The sequence below is a fragment of the Heteronotia binoei genome, chromosome 4 (assembly GCF_032191835.1).
Source record: "Heteronotia binoei isolate CCM8104 ecotype False Entrance Well chromosome 4, APGP_CSIRO_Hbin_v1, whole genome shotgun sequence".
In the NCBI taxonomy this organism is placed as follows: Eukaryota; Metazoa; Chordata; class Lepidosauria; order Squamata; family Gekkonidae; genus Heteronotia; species Heteronotia binoei.
The window spans coordinates 13,363,017-13,387,071 of record NC_083226.1 but is presented as its reverse complement, the minus strand read 5'-3'; the positions used below and the strand labels follow the sequence as shown (position 1 = coordinate 13,387,071).

The window sequence follows — 24,055 nt, the reverse complement described above, 5'->3', positions numbered from 1 at the left end:
GGCAAAAACTTCCAGGAGCTCTTGACAGTCTAGCCTGGAGAAAAATCTGACTTGACCTCAAAGCAGGGGTGAGCATTTCCCTGCATGTGTAAGAAGGGGCCACAAGAACAAAATACTGGGGCAGCCCTTCCTGCCCCCCTCCTCGTGATCTGCCGAAGTTCACAGAATCAGTATTGCCGATGGTGGATCAGTTTTTGAGTCCTCAAACAAACAAGCCTTTGCCAAAAGCATTGGCTATTTATATTTTTGTTAATTTAGCCAACAATGGACTTAATCTGATTTTCGCAAATGCATACCCCACTTTAAACTTCTGGTGCTGTTAATTTTATCTTTGCATGGATAAATGCTTGCATTGCCTAGGCTGCTTGCTAAAGCACTTAGAAGAGGATGGTGCAGAATTGTTTTCTGTTGCCCTAGAAGGTTGGACCAGAACCAAGGGGTTGAAATTAAATCAGAAGTTTCCAGTTCAACATTAGGAAGAACTTCCTGACCGTTACAGCGGTTCCTCAGTGGAACAGGCTTCCTCGGGAGGCGGTGGGCTCTCCTTCCTTGGGAGGTTTTTAAACAGAGGCTGGATGGCCATTTGACAACAATGCAGATCCTGTGAATTTAGGGGGAGGCATTTGTGGATTTCCTGCATTCTGCAGGGCGTTGGACTAGATGACTTTGGGGGTACCTTCCAACGCTTACGATTCTGTGATTCAATGTATATGGAACGTCGTGACGTTTTAATATATTTTTATTACGTAAATCTATCTACAAAACAAAAATAGAAAATGCATCTTACAAATGGATTACAGAGCATCAGAAACCACCAGCATTCTCACTCAATTACATCTGATCAAAGAATACACACGATACGAGTTTATCAGGGACTTCGTCATTCCACTACATTTATTTCGTTAGATTTGTACCCCGCCCTCCCCTTACGGGCTCAGGGCGGCTAACAACATTTTAAAATCAATTCAGCTTAAAAACAAGACAACATAATAAAACAATATACCAATTTACAGAACTATAGGCTAGCCCAGGGGTGGGGAACAGTGGCTCTCCAGATGTTTTTTTGCCTACAACTCCCATCAGCCCCAGCCTGCATGGCCAATGGCTGGGGCTGATGGGAGTTGTAGGCAAAAAAACATCTGGAGAGCCAGTTCCCCAACCCTGGGCTAGTCATCCAAGATCTGTTTACCATCACTGTTATTGCTTCATTTGGTGTCACCCATGACCAAGCCACTCCACCTCCATTCGTTTTCTGGAAGCGAAGGAAGGCTGTGGGTCAGGGGCCCTTTAAATAATGGAGGGGGGGGGCAGAGCAGCTTCACCCAGTCTCCAAATGCCCCACCGTAGCTACCGGCCTGCCACTGCAGAAGGAAAGCAAAGTTCTTTCCTTCTTAGCCCTTAAGTCAGGTGAGTTCAGATGAGCAGCTGTCCATCAGCCTCGCTGTCCAGACCGCCGACGTCCTGGACGCTCCCCACGAGGAGATTCCATCTAGGCAGAACCTCCGAGAAGGGCTGCAAGAGATCTTCCACGCACCCTCAAGACCAACGGCACACATGGGGGAGTGCCAGGAGAACCATAAAACACAAGCCAGTCTTGCATCCACGGAAGGAGTTGGTTAAACACTGAGAAGCCAGAGGATCGGAGGAAGACGGGTAATTGCGAATTGCAGAAAACTGTTTGCAGCAATTTATGATCATAAAAACCCCAGGTGTGCCTCAGCCCTTCTAGAAAGGGCACGTGCGCATCAAAATATGACTAGGCAGACGGCTGAGCAGTTTTCTCTGCGTGTTCCCCCCAGCAGAAAGGCGGGATTGTATAAGTGGGGTGACCGCCAGAAGCACAGGACTCACTACAATGGCCTATCTCCCCGGCCAACCAGCTTCTCTGTCCACCACCAAGTACCAGCGATGGCAACAAAAACCAGCCTTCAACCAGTGACATCGGCGAAAACCAGCCTTCTACCAGCCCGCCCCTCCCCTGCTATGCCAGCCTTCCATCAGCAATGCTGGCGGAAACCAGTCCAGAAGGGGTCATTCCCCAAATAAAGGGTTCCTCCGCAATAAATAACTTTATTCGACTGTTTGATTGCTTTCCTTTGATTTTATATCCTGCGCAGAGCGAGTCACAACAATAAAGAAGCTCCTCTCCCGATCGATCCCCACCTCTGCTCTCGACAGAACAACAGGACACCTTCCGTTTGTCCAATGCACAAAAGGGCTGCTTAGATTTCAGACCGGGCACAACTGTGTCGAGGAAGGCGTCCGACACATGAGCAGCCCTCAGCCGGTAACTCATTTCCCCGGCTGGTCTTGTGAGCCCCGGAGTCAGACGAGTTCAGATGAGCAGCTGTCCCTCAGCAGCTGACGTCCTGGATGCTCTCCATTCCATCCAGGTGGAGCCTCCAAGGACACGAGGACGACAAAGCGCAAGCCAGTCTGTTGTGCTCAGAACGACTCTCTATCCTTCGGGATGCCCGTTCCATCTCCATCTTTCTCTCCTAGAGATGCCTGAGCCTCTTCCGTTTGACTCCCTCACGGCAGAGTTTTCCATCAGGGCTGGGACTGGACCAGCCAGCAGACCTCAGAGGTTCCCACGCAAACAGGGAAGTACTTGGAGGGGACCTGCTGTGCACACACACACACACACACACCCCGCTGCTTCCTGAAGGCCCACAAACGACCTTCGCTGCGAGTCAGGGATGCCTGCAAAGATACCATTGCTGAAGGGTTTTTTGCTCTCCTTGCGTTTCTGCTTCAGAAATAAATGCGTTACAGCCTCCAGGATTTCCCCTCGGCACTTGCTCTCGATATTCCTTCTCTTGCCAATGACAAGTGGGGAGAAGCGGCAGGGCTGCTGCAGAGCCTGGTAACTTTTGTAGGTAAAAGCTGCTTTCATTTCCCTGCTAGCTGTCAGCTTCTAGCTCAGGGGGGGCCAAACTGTGGCTCGGGAGCCACACGCGGCTCTTTCGTACATACTGTGTGGCTCTCTAAGCTTATAGAGGGCGCTTGTCTCTATAAATCACTTCCCCAAGCCAGCCGGTGTCATGGAGGATGCATTTAAAGTTGAAGTTGCTTTCCTTCCACTTCTCCCTCCCTCCGCCCCCGCTTCGGCAGGGGAGGGCGGGATATAAGAATAAATTTATTATTATTTGACTTCTTTCCTCCCTCCCTCATGGCTCTCAAACATCTGGACAAGAAAGAGAAAACAGCCAAAACGTCAATGGAGGCTGCTTTTTGGAGGCTGCATCTAATCAGAAATACAAATGCAACAATCCCTCGAGAACTCTCCACACTACAGGGAGGGAATGGTTCTGCCCTTAATCCCTTCCCCTGCCACTCCTCTTCAACTGGGCCCCAAACGTTCCCTAATCAAGCTGGGGAAAGGGCCGTGGAGAAGAGAGTGTAACGGGTCTACAAGCCTTGATAAGGCCGGACATGGACATGGGGCTGAGCTTCCTGTGCAGGCTCAAAGGGAGCCTGGTTGCTGGGGCGTTCCCTACACCAGCTTTCTTCCCTTCTCAGGCACAGCAGAGGGAGATCAAACATCCAGAACAACACTTGATGCCCGTTCCATCTCCATCTTTCTCTTGAGGCCGGTGAGGTCAGATGAGCAGCTGACGGCCGACACACTGTCTACACCACCAACATCCTGGAAGGCAGCTATTCAAAGGTTTTATCCGACCGCATCCTTCGGGAACAGCTGTGACGGATCTTGGGCACATCCGCAAAAGAGAAATCCCTGAGTGGGTTTCCAGGGGGAGCCTCAGGGAAGGGCTGTGACAGAGCTTTTCGTGCATCTGCAAGACCAATTCCAGGCACGAGGAAGTGGCACGAGGACCGTAAAGCACAAGCCAGTCTGTTGCATCCAGAATGCCTCTTTATCCTCTGGTGTGTTGGGAAGTCTGGTATCTTAAGGGCCAAAGTACGGTAGATGTTACGGCACAGCCCCCACACTCTCTACACCGGCAGCATCCTGGAAGCTCTCCATTAAAACGTTCCACCCATCCGGCTGCATCCTTCTCCAGGCATGGCTGTGACACATCTGCAAAAGAGAAACCTTAGGTGGTGATTAAGCCAGGGGCCTTTCCCCGGAATGGATTCCGAAGCTCTCCTTCCCCTCTTCTAGCTCTTCCCCCTAACACTAAGGCTGTTCCGCAGGCCCCTGGAATCTGCCCACATGTGAGTCAGCAGTGATTCCTTCTGGCTAGGACTTCAGATGCAGCCAAAAAGCGTTGGTCAGCGTGACCAGGCCTTGAGTTCAGCAGGAGCTCACAGGAGCACAGCTCCGGAACCTTTCTGATGGGCCCCGCTCCTCCTCCGCACCTACCTTGTCCACTGAAGAGTAGGTGCAGCTGCATAACAATCCCTGGAGAGCAGGCAGGCAGCCAGCCCCCAGGGGCTTTGCCACACCCTCAGCAGCCCTCATTAACCCCTGGAGAAACCCACACCACCCTTTCTCCACTTCTTATGTGATTCTGGGCAGCAGGTGGCTTGCTGGTCTTTGGACTGGGGGGGAAGCTGTGGTCAAGGAGAGCTGCAGGTGAGTGAGGCCTACTTGGGCAGGCCTCGCTTGCCTGGGGCTCTTTCTTGCGCTGGGTTGCCTTTGGCTGGCGGGGGGGCGGCATATGCTAACGAGTTATGCTAATGAGCCCCACCACCTGTTTTTCTACAGAACGACCCCTGAGCATGACCACGGGAAAGAGTGGATCCTCACAAGCAAGGGGGGGAGGGTCATGTGACCGGGCTGTCAGCTGGAATTCCCAGGTCTTCCCAGGCATTTCTGGAGCGCTTCAAGGAAGGGAGGAGGAGGAATAGCAAACACTCAGAAACTTGTTTGTAACGGTTTGACTCTTGACGGAACCTGCCCTGAGCCTGCTGTGCGGGAAGGGTGGGACGCAAGTCGAATAAAACATATAAATAAAACAACGTTTGTCCTTTTCCTTGTGGGAGGGCCATGAACAACCTGCCCTACCGAGAAAAGCAGCAGAGGGAAGCATATCACATGGGCATGACAAACATCGCTTGGGTCGTTCTGAACGGCCATGACGAAGGTCTGCACATCACTGCACCCACCGTCCTCGCTGAGGTCAGCTTTCGTGGCAAAGGGGTTGGGGGAATTCTTCCCCTGCCACCGAAGAAGCCCGGTGGTCCTCAGATGTGGCTCCTGGGTGAGGCCAAACCCTTGGGGCAGATACTCCTCTTCAGCCCCGTAGACAGGGCTTTTTTTTTTTTTAGCAGGAACGCCGTTCCGGCTGGCTTGGCATCAGGGGGTGTGGTCTAATATGCAAATGAGTCCCTGCTGGGCTTTTTCTGCCAAAAAAAAAAAAGCCCTGCCTATAGACAGTGGCGGACTGGGTCTAAAAATATCGGTTGCCAGGAGACACAATGTCCACAACTATAAGGCTGTCATTTAAGTTGTATAAGAAATAAATAAAATTTTCAAAAAATACCTCAGGGAAATCAACCCGGACTGTTCCCCGGAAGGTCAGATGCTGAAGCTGAAGCTCAAATGCTTTGACCCCCAAATGAGAAGGGAGCACTCCCTGGAGAAGATCCTGATGCTGCGAAAGACAGAAGGCAAAAGAAGGGGGGGATGGCAAAGATGAGATGGCTGGACGGCATTACTGATGTAACAAACACAAATTTGAGCAGACTTCGGAGGATGTGGAGGTCAGGAGGGCCTGGCGTGACTTTGTCCATGGGGTCGCAAAGAGTCGGACTCGACTCTGCGACTGAACAACAAAAATATAAGTAATTGCAGTGTACATATATTCACATTTTAATTGCAGTTTGCAATAGATTATTAAATGTAAATATTTAATATCTACTGTAAATTTTAGTTGCATTCGTTGCATTACAGTAATAATATTGGAACTTCTATTATATCTTCAAGCTACTAAAAGGACATTAAAATTTTTAACTGTCTAATGTTTAAGGAGAGAGCCCGATGGCGCAGAGCGGGAAAGCTGCAGTAGTGCAGTCGGAGCCCTCTGCTCACAACCTGAGTTTGATCCCAGCAGAAGCTGGTTCAGGTAGCCGGCTCCAGGTTGACTCGGCCTTCCATCCTTCCGAGGTCAGTCAATGAGTACCCAGCTTGCTGGGGAGAAAGTGGAGATGACTGGGAAAGGTGATGGCAAACCACCCGTTAAAAAGTCTGCCATGAAAACATTGTGAAAGCAACATCACCCCAGAGTCGAAAATGACTGGTGCTTGCACAGGGGACTACCTTTACCTTTAATATTTAAGGGGGCCCACTTGCCATTGGGCAAGCTGTCACCCTGGCCAGTCCGCCACTGCCTATAGACATTCATCGGCCAGAGAGGTCCCTCCTCAGAGGCAGCAGTAGGGCTCTGTGTCCGTTATCAGAATGCAAGAAAGAAAGCTGTTAATTTTGGTAGATGTACTCACTGATATACCGATCTTTTTCTTTAAAGCCAAATATTTTTAAAACCCTTGCAAAACTGCCCAGGGGATTGGAAAGTGTCGATGACTGGGGAAGGCAATGGCAAACCACCCTGTAAAAAGTCTGCCATGAAAACGTCGGGATGCGACGTCACCCCAGAGTCGGAAACGATTGGTGCCTGCACAGGGGAACACCTTTACCTTTTTAGATTTTTCTTGGGGGACATCTAATAGTGTTGTCTGCAAGCAGTTCTCTTCTGTTGAAATCGATCACTTTTAAACAGCTTCATAATGTGTGTTCTCCCCCCCCCCCCCCCCGCAAGAACTCAGTCTGGTGAGAGAGGAAAGCATACGTTTGAATTTTATGAGGTTAAAAAAAAAATTATTTGGTAATATACGGTAATTATATCCAATACTAATAAAATATTAATAAATACTTAGTACCTTCCCCATACATACTCTTTTCCCTCCTCCCCTCCCCCCAAATCTTGACTTCCACTGGCGCCAATTACTTAAAATTCTAATATCAAAAAGTATCTTTAACACTAAACGAATCTTAATAATAAAAAGAAATATATATATCATTTTGTAAAGAAATAAAAAATACACTTCTTATGTTTTATAAAATCCCACTCAGTTATTAGTTCATCTTCTTTCTCCTTCTAAAAACCTGATTGGTATTCTCAAGAATCACCCAATGTCCTTTCACTTTCCATTCTTTCTCCAGAAGATTTATCCCAGTCCATTTTAAATCCCTCTAAATCATAGCCTTTCAAGATTCTTGTAAGTCTATCCATTTCACTCCATGACATAACTTTTCCAATCCAGTCCCATTTTTCTGGTATTTTATCTTGCTTCCATAACTGCGCATATAATGTCCTAGCGGCTGAAAGCAAGTACCAAACTACAGTTCTATCTTCTTTCGGAAATGTCTCCATTTGTAATCCCAATAAGAAAGCCTCTGGAGTTCTTTTAAATTCATATCCCACGATTCTACAAATTTCTTGTTGAATCATTTGTTTGAATTGAAAATGCGTTTGAATTTTACGGTAAACCTCCAAGGAATCCTGCAAGGTTTGAATTCTCACAATCTCTGTCTGCAGGACCCTCCCGGGATCTGGAGGGACAAACAAAAGGCCCCCTTACCCTCCACAGCCTGGTGCCTCTGAAAGCCCCCAAGTGGTCACAAGGCCAAGCCGCCCCAAGAGGTTCTGTCTGGTGAGCCCTGAAAGACGACCTTCAGCCTGGCAGAAACACACATACGCAGGTCTACTCAAGGGCACTTACTCCCAAGGGTGGTGCTCTTACAGAGTCCTTTTCAGTGCTGGGCTCCTCTCCCTCTCTCCTCCCCTCCATCCCATTCCAGATGTCATATGAACATATGAAGCTGCCTTCTACTGAATCAGACCCTCGGTCCATCAAAGTCAGTCTTGTCTACTCAGACTGGCCGCGGCTCTCCAGGGTCTCAAGCTGAGGTTTTTCACACCTATTTGCCTGGACCCTTTTTTGGAGATGCCAGGGATTGAACCTGGGACCTTCTGCTTCCCAAGCAGATGCTCTGCCACTGAGCCACCGTCCCTCCCCTATGTCGTTTTCCAACTCTGGCCCTGCCCTCTCAGAAACCATCTGTCACTCATAGTCCCTTCCTTCTAGCACAGGAAAGCTGGAGAGCTGGAGGTCTTGCCTTTGCCCACAGGAGGGAAGGTTCTTTATTCATTGGTAAAACTCCCAGTCATCTCTTCCTGATATGGAAGCAGGTATCAAAATGGACTTAGGCAGGGCTTTTTTTTTTAGCAGGAACGCAGTTTCCGGCAGGCTTGGTGTCAGGGGTGTGGTCTAATATGCAAATGAGTTCCCGTTGGGCTTTTTGTGGGGAAAGCCCAGCAGGAACTCATTTGCATATCAGACAATGATGGTGTGTGAAATAATAATGACGTTGGGGGTGTGGCCTAATATTCAAATAAGTGTCTGCTGGACTTTTTCTACAAAACAAGCCCTGGATTTAGTCACCTGATTCACTTAGGCGCTCCTTATCCCGCTCTTCTTCCTAAAGCGTCCTACAGAAAACACAACACAAATAAAAATGGACGTTATCTCTCAGTTACAGACCAAAGCAAAATACTAAGACTACTCAGATATACTAAGACCTCTCAGTGCTTCAGTCAATAACAATGCAAAAACTGCAGATTTCAAGAAAGTCTCATTGATTGCCAACAGAATGTCCTTTGGAATAAGTTTTTACAAGTTTTTTGAAAGGCAGTTGAAGAAGAGCCTGGCTGGACCTGTCCAGTGAGCCACCCAGGGCAGCAGCCTGCACCCCACAGGAACCAACCATGTGCCCTAGACACCCCCCACCCCCGGGAGGGGTATAGCTTCCCCCCACATAACTGACATTCAGACACACGCCGCCTCCAGACAAGGCGGGGCCAGTCCTCCAGTCTTCTTTTAGAGTCACTCTAACTAGTGGCCTTTGTCATCCAGTGGCAGCGAGTTCCACAAGCTAACTGCGATTTCCGTGAAGGCGGCTTTTTTTTTTTTGCCCGTCTTGAATCTACCGCCTGACAATTTCACGGCAGACTACAAATTATCTCGATCTACTTGTTCTATAACCCTTCAGTTTTAAATCTGTTCCCCATGCACCCCTATCTTGGTCATTTTATTTAATTCCATTTATATCCTGCCCTCCCTGCCAAGGCGGGCTTGCTTGAAACTGGAAAGGTCCCCGTTTTTTACCTTGTCCACGTTGGGAAGATGCTCCAGTCCTAAGGAACGTTTTTTGGTTCTTGGTTCTGCACCTTTCCCAACTCTACCTTCTCCTTTCTCAGATTGGGGGACCCGAACTGCACAGTCTACGAAAGTCAGCATCCAATGCTGGCTTTTCTCTGTTAGCAGAAGGAGGGAGTCCCGGCCGGGTGCCTTTCCCACTTGCTCTGCAGGCAGGCCTTCTTCCCTCATGAGCCAAGCCTTTAACTGAGCCAGCCAGAATGTCTCCATGCCTGTCCTGTCTGCTCCACTGCCAAGTTGCTCTCTGTTCCAGCCCCTGTACAACTCTTACTTTTGTTTACCTACATACAGGGCTTTTTTTGTAACAGAAGCCCAGCAGGAACTCCTTTGCATATTAGGCCACACTCCCTGGCATCACCATTGTTTCACAGGGCTTTTTTGTAGAAAAAGCCTAGCAAAAACTCATTTGAGTATTAGGCCACACACCCTAATACCAAGCCAGCCAGAACTGCATTCCTGCTAAAAAAAAGTCCTGCCTACATACTTTTTATACCCTACTTTTCTCTCAAACAGGGACCCAAAATGGCTTACATCTGGGGCTCTCAATCTTTTTTTGCACATGGCCCCCTTCCAAGCCTTATGTACCTTTGTGACTTCCCCCGCATAACTGTTGTTAGCAGCAGAAAAAGTACTTAATACAACTGATTTTGGTAATAACAAAAATGGATTAAATTAGATTAGGTAAAATACAAGGCGATAAACAGGAAAAAGGAAAGGTCCCCTGTGCAACCACCAGTTGTTTTCGACTTTGGGGTGCCGTCACTATCGCAATGTTTTCACGGCAGACTTTTTACGGGGTGGTTTGCCATTGCCTTCCCCAGTCATCTACACTTTCCCCCCAGCAAGCTGGGGACTCATCTGACCGACCTCGGAAGGATGGAAGGCTGAGTCAACCTCCAGCCGGCTACCTGAACCCAGCTTCCGCCGGGATCAAACTCAGGTTGTGAGCAGAGCTTTGGACTGCAGCTTTCACACTCTGCGCCATGGGGCTCTTGCAATGAACAGGAGCTAGCAACAAAACAACAAAAATCCCTCACATCTCTCTCTTTTTACTCCATTAGGTTCAAGGCTGCACTGGGTGACGGCTCACCTCGCCTGCACCATCCTCTCTTCAGCTCTGCCTCCAAGACAGTCTCCCCTCCTTCCTGCTGCAAGGCCATTTATGCTTCATGCCCAAGCACCGCCTCTTCACCTGGGATTGGCTGCAGTGTTCCCTCCATTTCTCCCTCGCCCAATCGCAAGACGCAGAGGATGCCTGGGAACTGTAGGCCCGCAGCCTACTCCTGCAGAGGCTTTCTGGGGCCTGCAGGCCTCAATCTGCCTAGGCCCAGGATCATGACACCCTGGCAGTTAATTTTGGTGGCGGCCCCCTCAGGAACTTATTTGTGACTTGCCTAGAAACATGGTCCTTACTGTGACCTAGAAATATGCCATGTCTCCCATATGGCCCACATTGAGAGTCACTAGCTTGCATTCAGGGGAGGAGTAGCCGTGTTGGTGTGAAGCAGCAGAACGAAGTTTTAGTTCAGTCAGTGGCACACCGGCACCTTTCAGATCAACAACTTGTATCTGAAGAAGTGTGCAAGCACATGAAAGCTGATACCTTGAATAAAACTTGGTTGGTCTTAAAGGTGCCACTGGGCTCAAACTTCATTTCACTAGCTGACTTGACATAGATCACAAAGGCACCAAGGAAGTCAAGATGGCTCCTACTCGCCACAGACTATGCAAAACTGTACTGTGATGAAACGTTTCAGAATAGGGTTGCCAATCCCCAGGTGGGGGCGGGGGATCCCCTGGTTTGGAGGCCCTCCCCCCGCTTCAGGGTCGTCAGAAAGCAGGGGGAGGGGAGGGAAATGTCTGCTGGGAACTCTATTATTCCCTATGGAGATTTATTCCCATAGAAAATCATGGAGAATTGATCCGCGGGTATCTGGGGCTCTGGGGGAGCTGTTTTTTGAGGTAGAGGCACCACATTTTCAGTACAGCATCTAGTGCCTCTCCCCAAAATATCCCCCAAGTTTCAAAACGATTGGACCAGGGGGTCCAATTCTATGAGCCCCAAAAGAAGGTGCCCCTGTCCTTCATTATTTCCTATGGAGGAAGCCATTGAAAAGGTGTGCCGTCCCTTTCAATGTGACGGCCAGAACTCCCTTTGGAGTTCAATGATGCTTGTCGCAGCCTTGATCTTGGCTCCACCCCTAATGTCTCCTGGCTCCACCCCCAAAGTCTCCCAGCTCCACCCCCAAAGTCCCCAGCTTTTTCTTGAATTGGACTTGGCAGCCTTATCTCAGAAAGAGACTTTGGTGGAAGGACATGGACCGTGCATTTGGTGTGTGCTGCCCGCTGCTGTCATTAGGATCCTATCATGCCCTACTGCATCCTTTCCTGTGTCATACCAATATGCATGAGTTACCGATCAGCTCCATTTTCTGATTTCTGTGATCCAAACCTTACTGCTCGGTTTACTGGAGTTCCCATCCCGTTTGTTATATTTGACCCACACTGCTTGATCTGCCTTGCGTCTCCGAGAGAAAGGCAAATTGTAAATATCGTAAATAAATGAGAGAAAATGCTCAGAACTGAGAATAGGATGGCACAAAGTCAGAAGTGTGCGTGTTTACAGGGAAGCGAGACTTCAAACTGTCGAGGAAAGGAACTTCAGATATGCCCCTGGGAGGTCGTGTGCAATTTGGGGTTGCCAATATCCAGGTGGGACCTGGAGATCTCCCAGAATTACAGCTAATCTCCAGCCATCAATGGCCCTGAAGAAGAAGAAGAAGATATTGGATTTATATCCCACCCTCCACTCCAAAGAGTCTCAGAGCAGCTCACAATCTCCTTTATCTTCTTCCCCCAGAACAGACACCCTGTGAGGTGGGTGGGGCTGGAGAGGGCTCTCACAGCAACTGCCCTTTCAAGGACAACTCCTACCAGATATAAGGCTGACCCAAGGCCATGCTAGCAGGTGCAAGTGGAGGAGTGGGGAATTAAACCTGGCTCTCCCAGATAAGAGTCTGCACGCTTAAACACTACACCAAACTGGCGTATGGATACTTGGTGGGTGGACTCTATGGCAGCACATTCCCTTCCCAAATTTCATCTTCTCCAGGTGCCTGTCCCAGATCTCGAGAAATGTCCCACCCTGGAGATGGCAACACTAGTGTGTACTGACCGATTTGGGGTATAAGACTCGGAGCTTCTCTCCTGTACGTACAGAGTTGCATTTGTGTCAAGTCAGAAAACAGCTTTGTGTCTTAAGAAGCGTTATCTTTCACTTTATTTATTATTATTATGAATTACCACAGTCAGATATTTGACTGGGAGGCAGATGGGATTCAGCAGTTTGAGAGCTAGCCAAGTTTCTGGGAATTGCAGAGGTATCTTTGCAGGGTTCTGGCTGTTCCAGACAGTACAGTCTTCTGGAGCTGAGCTAGTGTTATTTGCCTGATGCCCAGGCTGCCCAGTTGCTTCTTTAGACTTCTAGGAACTACTTCAAGGACTCCAACAACAACAGACATGACAGTCACCTTCTTCTCCCAGAGGTACCCTAACTTGATTTGTAGGTCTTGATATTTCATGACTGTCTCCTTTCTTTTCTGTTCTGTTGTCTCCTGGGATTGCAATGTCAATGATTTAAACCCGATTTATTATTCCCCCCCCCCCGCAGTTATGGCATCAGGGCTGTTGTTATTATGCATTTTAACGTGGCAATTCATCTAGACCGGGGTGGCCAAACTTGCTTAATGTAAGAGCCACATAGAATAAACATCAGATGTTTTGAGAGCTGGGAGGGAGGAAAACAGATGGGGAGAGAGAAAGCTGGAAAGAAAGCATCTTTAACTTTAAATGCATCCTCCAAGCTGCCCACTGGCTTGGAAAAGTGATGCAAAAAGAGAAATGCCTTTTTCCAAGCTGGTCAATGGGTGGTGAAGGCTTTGAAAGCCACACAATACGTGCCAAACAGCCGCAGTTTGGCCATCCCTCATCTTCTATCTAGACCAGGGGTGGCCAAACTGTGGCTCTTTCACACATATTGTGTGGCTTTTGAAGCCCCCACTGGCCAGCTTGGAGAAGGCATTTGTCTCTTTTACATTACTTCCCCAAGCCAAGCCACCTGGCGGCTTGGAGAATGCATTTAAAGTTATACTCGCTTGCTTTCCACCTCTCCCTCTCTCCTCCATCTATTTTCCTTCCTTCCTTCCTGCTGTCAAACATCTGACGTTCATGTCCTGTGGCTAGTTTGTCCATGTCCCGGACAAACATTCATGTCCTGGACAAGCATTCACGTCCTGTTGCTAGAGAGCCAGTTTGGTGTAGTGGTTAAGTGTGCGGACTCTTATCTGGGAGAACCGGGTTTGATTCCCCACTCCTCCACTTGCAGCTGCTGGAATGGCCTTGGGTCAGCCATAGCTCTGATCGATGTTGTCCTTCAAGAGGCAGCTGCTGTGAGAGCCCTCTCAGCCCCACCTACCTCACAGGGTGTCTGTTGTGGGGGAGGGGAAAAGATATAGGAGATTGTAAGCCGCTGTCTGATTCAGAGAGAGGGGGCAGGGTGTAAATCTGCAATTCTTCTTCTTCTCTCAAACATCTGGCATTTATTCTATGTGGCTCTTATGTTAAGCAAGTTTGGCCACCCCTGCTTCTAGACTATAAAAATCAATTCCTCTGGAACTCATGCTTTGATGGATGGTCTCCAGGCCTCCGATTCAGTGGGAGCTCACAGAAACGCAGATCCTGAACCTTTCTGAGAGTTCGACTTCCTAATAGTAGGTGCAGCGGCATAACAATCCCTGGATGAGCACCACCACCTATTTTCCTACGAAATGACCGCTGATGGTCTCCATCTCATTGCACTCTACTGAGGCCCCTCTCCTCCCTAGACTCGGCCTCCAAATCTTCAGAAATCCCCCAGCCTGGAGTTGGCAACCCAACCTCCCACCCCGTGCCGAGGAAAATGTGGCAGCCCTAAAGCGACAGGATTGCCCCTCCTCGGCCGACCCCGCCCACAGGGCCCAGCAGTCCCACGGCGCCTGCGCGTTCGCCTCCTGAGGCACGATTGCCCTTTCTCGGCCGACCCCGCCCACAGGGCCCAGAGGTCCCACAGTGCCTGCGCGTTCGCCTCCTGAGGCACGATTGCCCTTTCTCGGCCGACCCCGCCCACAGGGCCCAGCAGCCCCACAGCGCCTGCGCGTTCGCCTCCTGAGGCACGATTGCCCTTCCTCGGCCGACCCCGCCCACAGGGCCCAGCAGCCCTACAGCGCCTGCGCGTTCGCCTCCTGAGGCACGATTGCCCTTCCTCGGCCGACCCCGCCCACAGGGCCCAGCAGCCCCACAGCGCCTGCGCGTTCGCCTCCTGAGGCACGATTGCCCTTCCTCGGCCGACCCCGCCCACAGGGCCCAGCAGCCCCACGGCGCCTGCGCGTTCGCCTCCTGAGGCACGATTGCCCTTCCTCGGCCGACCCCGCCCACAGGGCCCAGCAGTCCCACGGCGCCTGCGCGTTCGCCTCCTGAGGCACGATTGCCCTTCCTCGGCCGACCCCGCCCACAGGGCCCAGCAGCCCCACAGCGCCTGCGCGTTCGCCTCCTGAGGCGAGCAAAGCCGCTCCCTGGTCGAGGCCTCCGCTGAAGGAAGAGGCGGAGCCTGTTTGAATGCCGGCGCGGGAAAATGGCGGCCGGGAGGCTGGGCCTCAGCCGGGCCCTGGACACAGCGGCGGCGTCTCCTCGGCCGTCCTCTCAGCCCAGGCAGGGGCCCGTGGTGAGCCCCCCGCCCGGCCTGGAGCGCTCCCTTCGCCTCTCGGGTGAGTCCGCCGACTACGGGCTGGGCGGCCTTTCCTCACAGGCTTCTCGTTCGGGGGGCAAAGCCAGAACCCGGCCCGGCCGCTTGGAGCCTCTTTCCCCCGGGTAAATCCAGGTGGGCAGCCGTGCTGGTTGAAGCAACAGAACGGAGTCGGAGTCCAGCAGCGCCTTTAAGGCCGATTTGAAGATGACGGACAAAGCGGGAGGCAAGCGGCACCTTTAAGACTAACCCATTTTTATTGAGAACGTCAGCTTTGGTGTGCTCTTCAGCGCACTTCATCAGACGAGGAATCCGGCACAGTGAGCAGAGCCATACATAGCTGCGCAGAGCCATACATAGCTGGTGGGCAGTGGCCCAGAATGCAACACGGGACAGATTTAAGAACCAATGACGGTGAAGTGAAATGATCTGGTAGGCAGTGGTTTAGAATGTAAAATGGTACAATGACAGAATAGTAAAATGAACAGATTGAGCAAACCTTTGACCTGAGTAGCGTGAGCATCTCAAAGCAACAAAACTGCAGTATGCAGTAAAATTAACAAATGTTAACAAACATTAAAATTAAGAAATTAACAAAAATTAACAGTAGTATGCTCATGCTACTCAAATCAAAGTTTTGCTCAATTTGTTAATTTTACTGCTTACTGCTGTCTTGTTGCTTTCGCATGCTCGTGCTACTCAGATCAAAGGTTTGCTCAATCTGTTAATTTTACTGCATACTGCTGTTTGTTGCTTTCGCATGCTCGTGCTACTCAGATCAAAGGTTTGCTCAATCTGTTAATTTTACTATTCTGTCATTGTACCATTTTACATTCTAAACCACTGCCTACCAGATCATTTCACTTTACTGTCATTGGTTCTTAAATCTGTACCATGTTGCATTCTGGGCCACCGCCTACCAGCTATGTATGGCTCTGCTCAGCTATGTATGGCTTTGCTCACTGTGTCCAGATCACGTAATGTGATGGTATCGCTTTACTCTGCTCTGGTAAGACCTCACCTGGAGTATTGTGTTCAGTTTTGGGCACCACATTTTAAGGATATAGACAAGCTAGAACGAGTCCAGAGGAGGGCGATGAAGATGGTGAGGGGTCTGGAGACCAAGTCCTATGAGGAAAGGTTGAAGGAGCTGGGGATGTTTAGCCTGGAGAGGAGATGGCTGAGAGGTGATATGATCACCATCTTCAAGCACTTGGAGGGCTGTCATATAGAGGAGGGTGTGGAATTATTTTCTGTGGCCCCAGAAGATAGGACCAGAACCAATCAAAAGAGTTTCCGACTCAACATCAGGAAGACTTCCTGACCGTTAGAGTGATTCCTCAGTGGAACAGGCTTCCTCGGGAGGTAGTGGGCTCTCCTTCCTTGGAGGTTTTATAAACAGATGCCCATCTGACAGCAATGAAGATCCTGTGAATTTAGGGGGAGGTGTTTGTGAGTTTCCTGCATTGTGCAGGGGTTTGGGCTAGATGACCCTAGAGGTCCCTTCCAACTCTATAATTCTATTATTCTCTGCCAGGGATTGGAACCTATGACCTTCTGCTTACCAAGCAGATGCTCTACCATTGAGCCACCGTCCCTGCCCTATATGTAGAGCTACATATAGCTGGTGGGCAGTGCTTAAGAATGCCAAGTGGTCCAAAGTTAGAATCCAATGACAAAGCAGTGAAATTAACAAATGGAAAGAACATTTGGTCTGGTAGCATTTGCATGGGGAACCAATAAAACAGTAACATGTCAGAATGGGAGAATGTCTGTTGATCACTCTGTTATTATAAGCCTGTTATAAGCCAAAATGAAATGCTCCGTATACCTGATTCCTCGTCTGACGAAGTGTGCTCAGAGCATACGGAAACTTAGTACATTCTGAATAAAACTTTGTTGCTCTTAAAGGTGCCACTTGACTCCTACCTTTTTCCTTCCGCCAGAGGTAGGCAACGTTCCCTCTAAACTGCGGAGTCTTGTGAGCAAAAGTTCTACTTTATGAGCTACTGGTATTAAAATAGTGAGCTGCTGGCATTACAGTGGTGAGCTCCTGCATAAATTATTGTGCTCTGGGGTCATCCTTCCTGAGCTAAGACCAAAATGTGTGAGCTGGAGGCTGAAAATGTGTGAGCTAGCTCACGCTAACTCAGCTTAGAGGGAACGCTGAGTGTGGGATGCCTCACGCAGCGGTCATTTGACGGCGGAGGACGAAGAGCCGAAGGAAAATCAGTAGCAGCAGCAGGGACGGGGCAGAAGGATCTCTTGCCTTCGACTTTGCTTTTCCCCTCTGGCGGCTTCCAGCAGCGGTCGCCAGCCTGCCTCACAGGGTTGTTGTGAGGAAAAAGCGTGAGAGGGGAGAGCCGCGTTGCCAGCCACTGTGGAGAGAAAAATCCACACACCCCCCCCCCCCGGCTTTTCCCCATCTTTCCTAAACCCGATTGGAAACAAGTTTTTGGAACCGATTCGCAGCCATGCCCTAGGCAAGTGTGTCCATTTCAGATCAGCACCATTCTCCCTCTCCCTTGGTAACTGACATATAACTGTAGCATGAAATCAGTAATTGACCCGTTGCTGTCACTGAGGCCATAGTAATGTGTCAATTGCTGCTTCTAAAAGAAAAGCCAGAGAGAACCTGCTGGGGGTGAGGGGGGGAGAGCTTAGGCAAGGCAGGTGTGTGTATGGGGCCAAATGGACATTCCATTGCCTCTGCAATGAAATCAGAATTAGTAATGGAATTAGTAATTAGCAATGGAAGAACCAGTGCAGGGGTATTCTTTGTTACTCTTTTGGGTGCTGTCTCCTGACTGGTTTTGCTGTAACCGACTAACAGGATTGTTTCTCTGGACTTTGTTCTGTCTCGTGTGTCTTTGCATAGAAATATTACAGGGCCTTTGCAGTCCTCCCCGTTCTTTTCTACTTGTGCATGTTCACTAACAGAAAGCTGCACAGACGCCTCCAAAAACTGATGTTGTATAAAATCTTCATCGTGTCACAAGACAGAGACCAATTTTACACTAGACCAGGGGTGGCCAAACTGTGGCTCGGGAGTCACATGTGGCTCTTTCACACATATTGTGTGGCTCTCAAAGCCCCCGCTGCCCCATTGGCCAGCTTGGAGAACATAATTAAAGTTAAAGTTATTTTTTCCCACCTCTTCCTCCCCAGTCTATTTTCCTTCCTCCCTCCCTCAAACATCTAACATTCATGTTTTGTGGCTCTGAAACATCTGGCGTTTATTCTATCTGGTTCTTACACTGAGGAAGTTTGGCCACCCCTGCACTAGGCCTTTAATCTGGAGAGCCAGTATGGTGTAGTGGTTAAGTGTGTGGACTCTTATCTGGGAGAACCGGGTTTGATTCCCCACTCCTCCACTTGCACCTGCTGGAATGGCCTTGGGTCAGCCATAGCTCTGGCAGAGGTTGTCCTTGAAAGGGCAGCTGCTGTGAGAGCCCTCTCCAGCCCCACCCACCTCACAGGGTGTCTGCTGTGGGGGAGGAAGGGAAAGGAGATTGTAGGCCATTCTGAGACTGTCCTTGAAAGGGCAGCTGCTGTGAGAGCCCTCTCCAGCCCCACCCACCTCACAGGGTGTCTGTTGTGGGGGAGGAAGGTAAAGGAGATTGTGAGCTGCTCTTAGACTCTTCGGAGTGGAGGGCAGGATATAAATCCAATATCTTCTTCTTCTTCTTAATCCTGGTTTAACCCTGTCCCCAAACTGACATTCTATTCTAGAATCAGAGAAACCAACTGTATAATTCTATGATTTTAGTGTAGGATGTCAGCTTGGGGACAAGGCTAAACCAGAATTAAAGGTCTAGTGCAAAATTAGTGCGAAACTTTCAGAAGAACAGAGTTTGCGTCCAGTGGCTTAAGACAAATGTAGTTTTATTTAAGGTATGAGCTTTCCTACGCATGCAGATACAAAAGCAGTGCATGCACAGGAAAGATTATCCCTTGAATAAAACAATTTTATTTAGTAACATATGGTAATAAATTTCAATTTCTTACATCATTAATAACTCCTTTTTTTCTATCCCATATATTACCTTCTACCCACCCCACCCCCCCATTACTTGACCCCTGCCGGTGTTCTATACTTAAAATACTAATATTAAAGGTACTCTTAATTAATAAGAACCAAAATTAATATCCTCCTCCCCCTTATACTTAATCATTATCAAAAATTGTCCAATGGCCTTTTATTTTCCACTCTTTTTCTACGTATCTTCTGAACTTTTTCCACTCCATCTTAAATACTTCCAAATCATAGTCTCTTAAGGTTCTTCTTAACTTGTCCATTTTCACTCCATGTCCATTTTCACTCCATGTCCATTTTCACTCCATGTCATAACTGGAGAGCCAGTTTGGTGTAGTGGTTAAGTGTGCGGACTCTTATCTGGGAGAACCGGGTTTGATTCCCCACTCCTCCACTTGCACCTGCTGGAATGGCCTTGGGTCAGCCATAGCTCTGGCAGGAGTTGTCCTTGAAAGGGCAGACTCTTATCTGGGAGAACCGGGTTTGATTCCCCACTCCTCCACTTGCACCTGCTGCAATGGCCTTGGGTCAGCCATAGCTCTGGCCGAGGTTGTCCTTGAAAGGGCAGCTGCTGTGAGAGCCCTCTCCAGCCCCACCCACCTCACAGGGTGTCTGTTGTGGGGGAGGAAGGGAAAGGAGATTGTGAGCCGCTCTGAGACTCTTCAGAGTGGAGGGCGGGATATAAATCCAATATCATCTTCTTCTTCTTTTACAATCCAATCCCATTTCTCTGGTATTTTTTCTTGCTTCCGCAACTGCAGGAAAGATCATCCCGTGAATAAAACTTTGTTGGTCTTCAAGGTGCCCCTGGACTCAAACTTTGTCCTGCTGTTTCAGACCCACATGGCTGCCCACCTGAATGTTACTTTTAGCGACACCAGAGCCTCTTACGTTTCCAGGCTGCTGCATCTGGAAAACTGCTAATCTGATGCTGGGTTTCTTGTCTCCTCAGGCCAAGGTCTGCACATGAATATACCTGACGACCAAGCTGATAAACTGCTGTTGGCCAGCTGGGGCCTTCCCCAAGCCGTCCTGGAGAAATATCATCGTTTGGGAGTAGTGCGTATGTTCCAGTGGCAAGCGGAGTGCCTCATGGTCGGGCAAGCCCTGGAAGGGAAAAACTTAGTTTACTCAGGTATGGTAGTGGCTGAAAATATGACACATTTCTTGTGTTACCTCTTGAATCGTTACCTGTTTTGCTCTAGGTAGCATTCAGAACACTGTACACAAGTTCCCATCAGTGTCAGACATGTGGGTCATGTGATACTCTGTCTTACTGGGAGTAACACTTAGATTGCTTCAAGAGGGGAATGGATAAGCATATGGAGCAGAGGTCCATCAGTGGCTATTAGCCACAGTGTATTGTTGGAACTGTGTCTGGGGCAGTGATGCTCTGTATTCTTGTGCTTGGAGGGGGCACAGTGGGAGGGCTTCTAGCCCTACTGGTGGACCTTTGATGGCACCTGGTTTTTTTGGCCACTGTGTGCCACAGAGTGTTGGACTGGAGGGGCCATTGGCCTGATCCAACATGGCTTCTCTTATGTTCTTCTGTGACACAGAGTGTTGGACTGGATGGGCCACTGGCCTGATCCAGCATGGCTTCTTCTGTGACACAGAGTGTTGGACTGGGTGGGCTATTGGCCTGATCCAACATGGCTTCTCTTATGTTCTTATGTGACACAGAGTGTTGGACTGGGTGGGCCATTGGCCTGATCCAACATGGCTTCTTATGTTCTTCTTATGTTCTTATGTGACACAGAGTGTTGGACTGGATGGGCCATTGGCCTGATCCTACAGGGCTTCTCTTATGTTCTTCTGTGATACAGAGTGTTGGACTGGATGGGCCATTGGCCTGATCCAACACGGCTTCTCTTATGTTCTTATGTGACACAGAGTGTTGGACTGGATGGGCCACTGGCCTGATCCAACATGGCTTCTCTTATGTTCTTATGTGACACAGAGTGTTGGACTGGATGGGCCATTGGCCTGATCCAACATGGCTTCTCTTATGTTCTTCTGTGACACAGAGTGTTGGACTGGATGGGCCATTGGCCTGATCCAACATGGCTTCTCTTATGTTATGTTGCATTGCAAGTTCTGTGTTCAGAATAGCAATTCTGAAATGTTAGAAATCTGACAACTGTGTATTTGAGAGTTACCCTAAATGAAACAGACAGGACTACCGGAAATATTTGAAGGTTAATTGACTCTGTAGAAATAATGGAATATTGGAATGTGGTTGTATCAATCAATCATGCGGAATCTCTAAAAATCTTTAAAAATATTTTCTTAATTAGAAAAAATTAAAAGTTCTAGGTTTGCTTCCAGCTGCTGAATCTTTCTCCTCCGAATTAAAAAGTTTTTCTTGCCATTGCTTTCAGCTCCTACAAGCGCTGGGAAAACTCTTGTTGCTGAATTACTCATCCTGAAGAGAGTGCTGGAAACTCGCCGAAAGGCACTCTTCATCCTCCCCTTTATCTCTGTGGCCAAAGAGAAGAAGTTTTACCTGCAGGTAAGGGCATTAGTGAATAAACAGAGTTGTAGCTCTGAAGTCAGATCAAATCACGTATTTTGGGGAAGGAAAAACTGCCTGTTTTTGAGAGTGTTTTGTTGTTGTAAATGTACATGCCCTAACTGATATTAGACTAATATCATCAGCCAGCCTAACCTCATCCCACTGTTACAAGGATAAATGGGCTTCCTTTTCTACCATTTTAGAAAGGATTAAATCATATAGTTGTGCCAGTTGCAGAAGAAGGGGGTCTCACCTTCCCCTTTTCTCCATAGCATCCTCACCTTGTGTTTTGGAAACCCTCTATGATGGATGCATAGTGCAACCGGAATCCAACACAAAGTGTGCATAGCGCTAGCAGTGCAACCCTAAATAGACATATTCCAATCTAAACCCATTTAAATCAATGATTTTCAACTGGAGTAACTTTTCAGCATTAGACGGGTTACAGAAACTGTCTTTCCAGCATTTAGTTCCCCCCTGAAGTTTTACAAGGCATTATTGAGCCAGCTCATGTGAAGGCCCCTTTTCCCACAGTGACGTGGCGGACTCAATCGCTATTGGTTTTTGAGTACTGTGATCTGCTAGTCCTAATTGAAGGTGTAAAGAGCTCTAGTTAAAGGCAATGATTTAAGCTCTGTGGAGGTGGGAGCCTCTGAGGGCTTCTTTGAATTTAGTCTAGTCCACTAAAGTACATCAGAACAGGAGTCCAACGACACCTTGAAGACCACCAGCATTTATTCCAGCTTTTGGGCTTCAGAGCTCCCAAATATAGTGTACGATGTGTAAGAAAGAAAATAATTTTCCTAAGTTTTAGGTGGAGAATTACAGAGGCAGGGGGCGGGAGGTAGTTGAGCAAAGAGAGGCCTGGTAGCATGGGGAGGGACGGTGGCTCAGTGGTAGAGCATCTGCTTGGGAAGCAGAAGGTCCCAGGTTCAATCCATGGCATCTCCAAAAAAGGGTCCAGGCAAATAGGTGTGAAAAGCCGCAGCTTGAGACCCTGGAGAGCCGCTGCTAGTCTGAGAAGACAATACTGACTTTGATGGACCAAAGGTCTGATTCAGTATAAGGCAGCTTCATATGTTCATAAACGAGGTGTGGTTCTTTGTGTTATTCACACATAATGGATGTCAAGAGAGGTCAGAAGGTGAAAAGGGTAGAATAAGGCAGGGGTGGCCAACGGTAGCTCTCCAGATGTTTTTGCCTACAGCTCCCATCAGCCCCAGCCATTGGCCATGCTGGCTGGGGCTGATGGGAGTTGTAGGCAAAAAACATCTGGAGAGCTACCGTTGGCCACCCCGGAATAAGGTAAGCAATGGGTATTTCCGTGCAAGGTGGCACAAGTTTCAATCATGTAACTTATCAGAAGGGGAAAGAGCCTGTTGTGTTCAAGCCGTATATATTATGATGTAAATTAGAGCTAATTACGGTTTATGGCCTAGATGCTCACAAGTTGACATGTCTAATGTACATGTTAAAAAGCCACCTCTTGAAATGGCTGGGAGTTAACATCGCTGTTGATGAAGAAGAGCCTGGTTATGCTCTCTAACCCCTTGGGATACTGCAATGATCCTCTTCCAAGATGCCTGCAAGTTTTGGCACTTGGGTGTGAAGCTTGGAGCATGGCAGATACTCTTAGCCTAACAATCTCCAGCAATATTGCAGATTACAAATGAGATTGGTGTTGGCCCTTACCTTTAAGGCCCTTTACGGCCAGGGGACTGCATATCTTCGGGACCGCCTCTCCCCATATGAACCCCCCCCTGGGGCTCTGAGGTCTGCTGCTCAGCATCTTCTCATAGTCCCTGGTACTCAGGACGCCTGGCTGCCTTCAATGAGCGCCAGGGCCTTTTCAGTCTGGGCCCCTACCTGGTGGAATGAGTTCCCTCTGGAAATCCAGGCCTTGCGGCACTTACCTAGGTTTCGCAGGGTCTGTAAGATGGAGCTCTATCTGCCAGACTTTTAATTCATCCAGCGGGCATCCTCTGAAAGTCATCACTTTCCCCAGCATTTCACCGTTACGGTGTTATGTTATGCTACTAGCTATCAGCCGCATGCTGTTGACTGCCTGTGTTTGTGAGACTGTTTACTGTGGTGCTCCTGTTTTGTATTATCTGTTTTTATGGTATTGTTTTTAATTGTTGTTTTATTGTTGTGAGCTGCCCTGAGCAGGATAGGGTGGGGTATAAATCTCAAAATTAAATTAAATTGCCACATCTCCACTGCCCGGGGCAGCCTTGAGCGGTCTTCATGGTAGTGGCCCTGCTGATAGCTCCAAGTGATGCTCAAAGGCTAGAATGTGGAAACTCACAAGCCATCGATGGCGCAGTAGATCCATAGAATGGAGAACCCAGAGTGTAGAAATGCATGAAAAACTGGAGTCAGATAATCGATGTGTGAACTGGCTTTTGAGAAGATGTTCCGTTATTTGAGCCTTATTTCAGCCTTGCAGCTAAGGATACTAAAGTTACTAGTCCGCCTGTCTGCACGTGACTATGCTGGCAACTTCTGGCTTAAAGGAGGTGATGAACAAGCTTCAGCG

General features: G+C 48.7%; 1 protein-coding gene across 1 annotated transcript in view; it reads left to right on the top strand.

The window, feature by feature from the left end:
* Positions 1-14,854: 14,854 nt before the first annotated feature.
* POLQ (DNA polymerase theta) overlaps positions 14,855-24,055 on the top strand; it is a 75,353-nt gene continuing 66,152 nt past the window's right edge. Inside the window, exons 1-3 of the mRNA XM_060236304.1 lie at positions 14,855-14,987; positions 19,954-20,136; positions 21,383-21,513. Coding sequence (XP_060092287.1) covers positions 14,855-14,987; positions 19,954-20,136; positions 21,383-21,513 — 447 coding nt within the window. The remainder of the gene's footprint in view (positions 14,988-19,953; positions 20,137-21,382; positions 21,514-24,055) is intronic.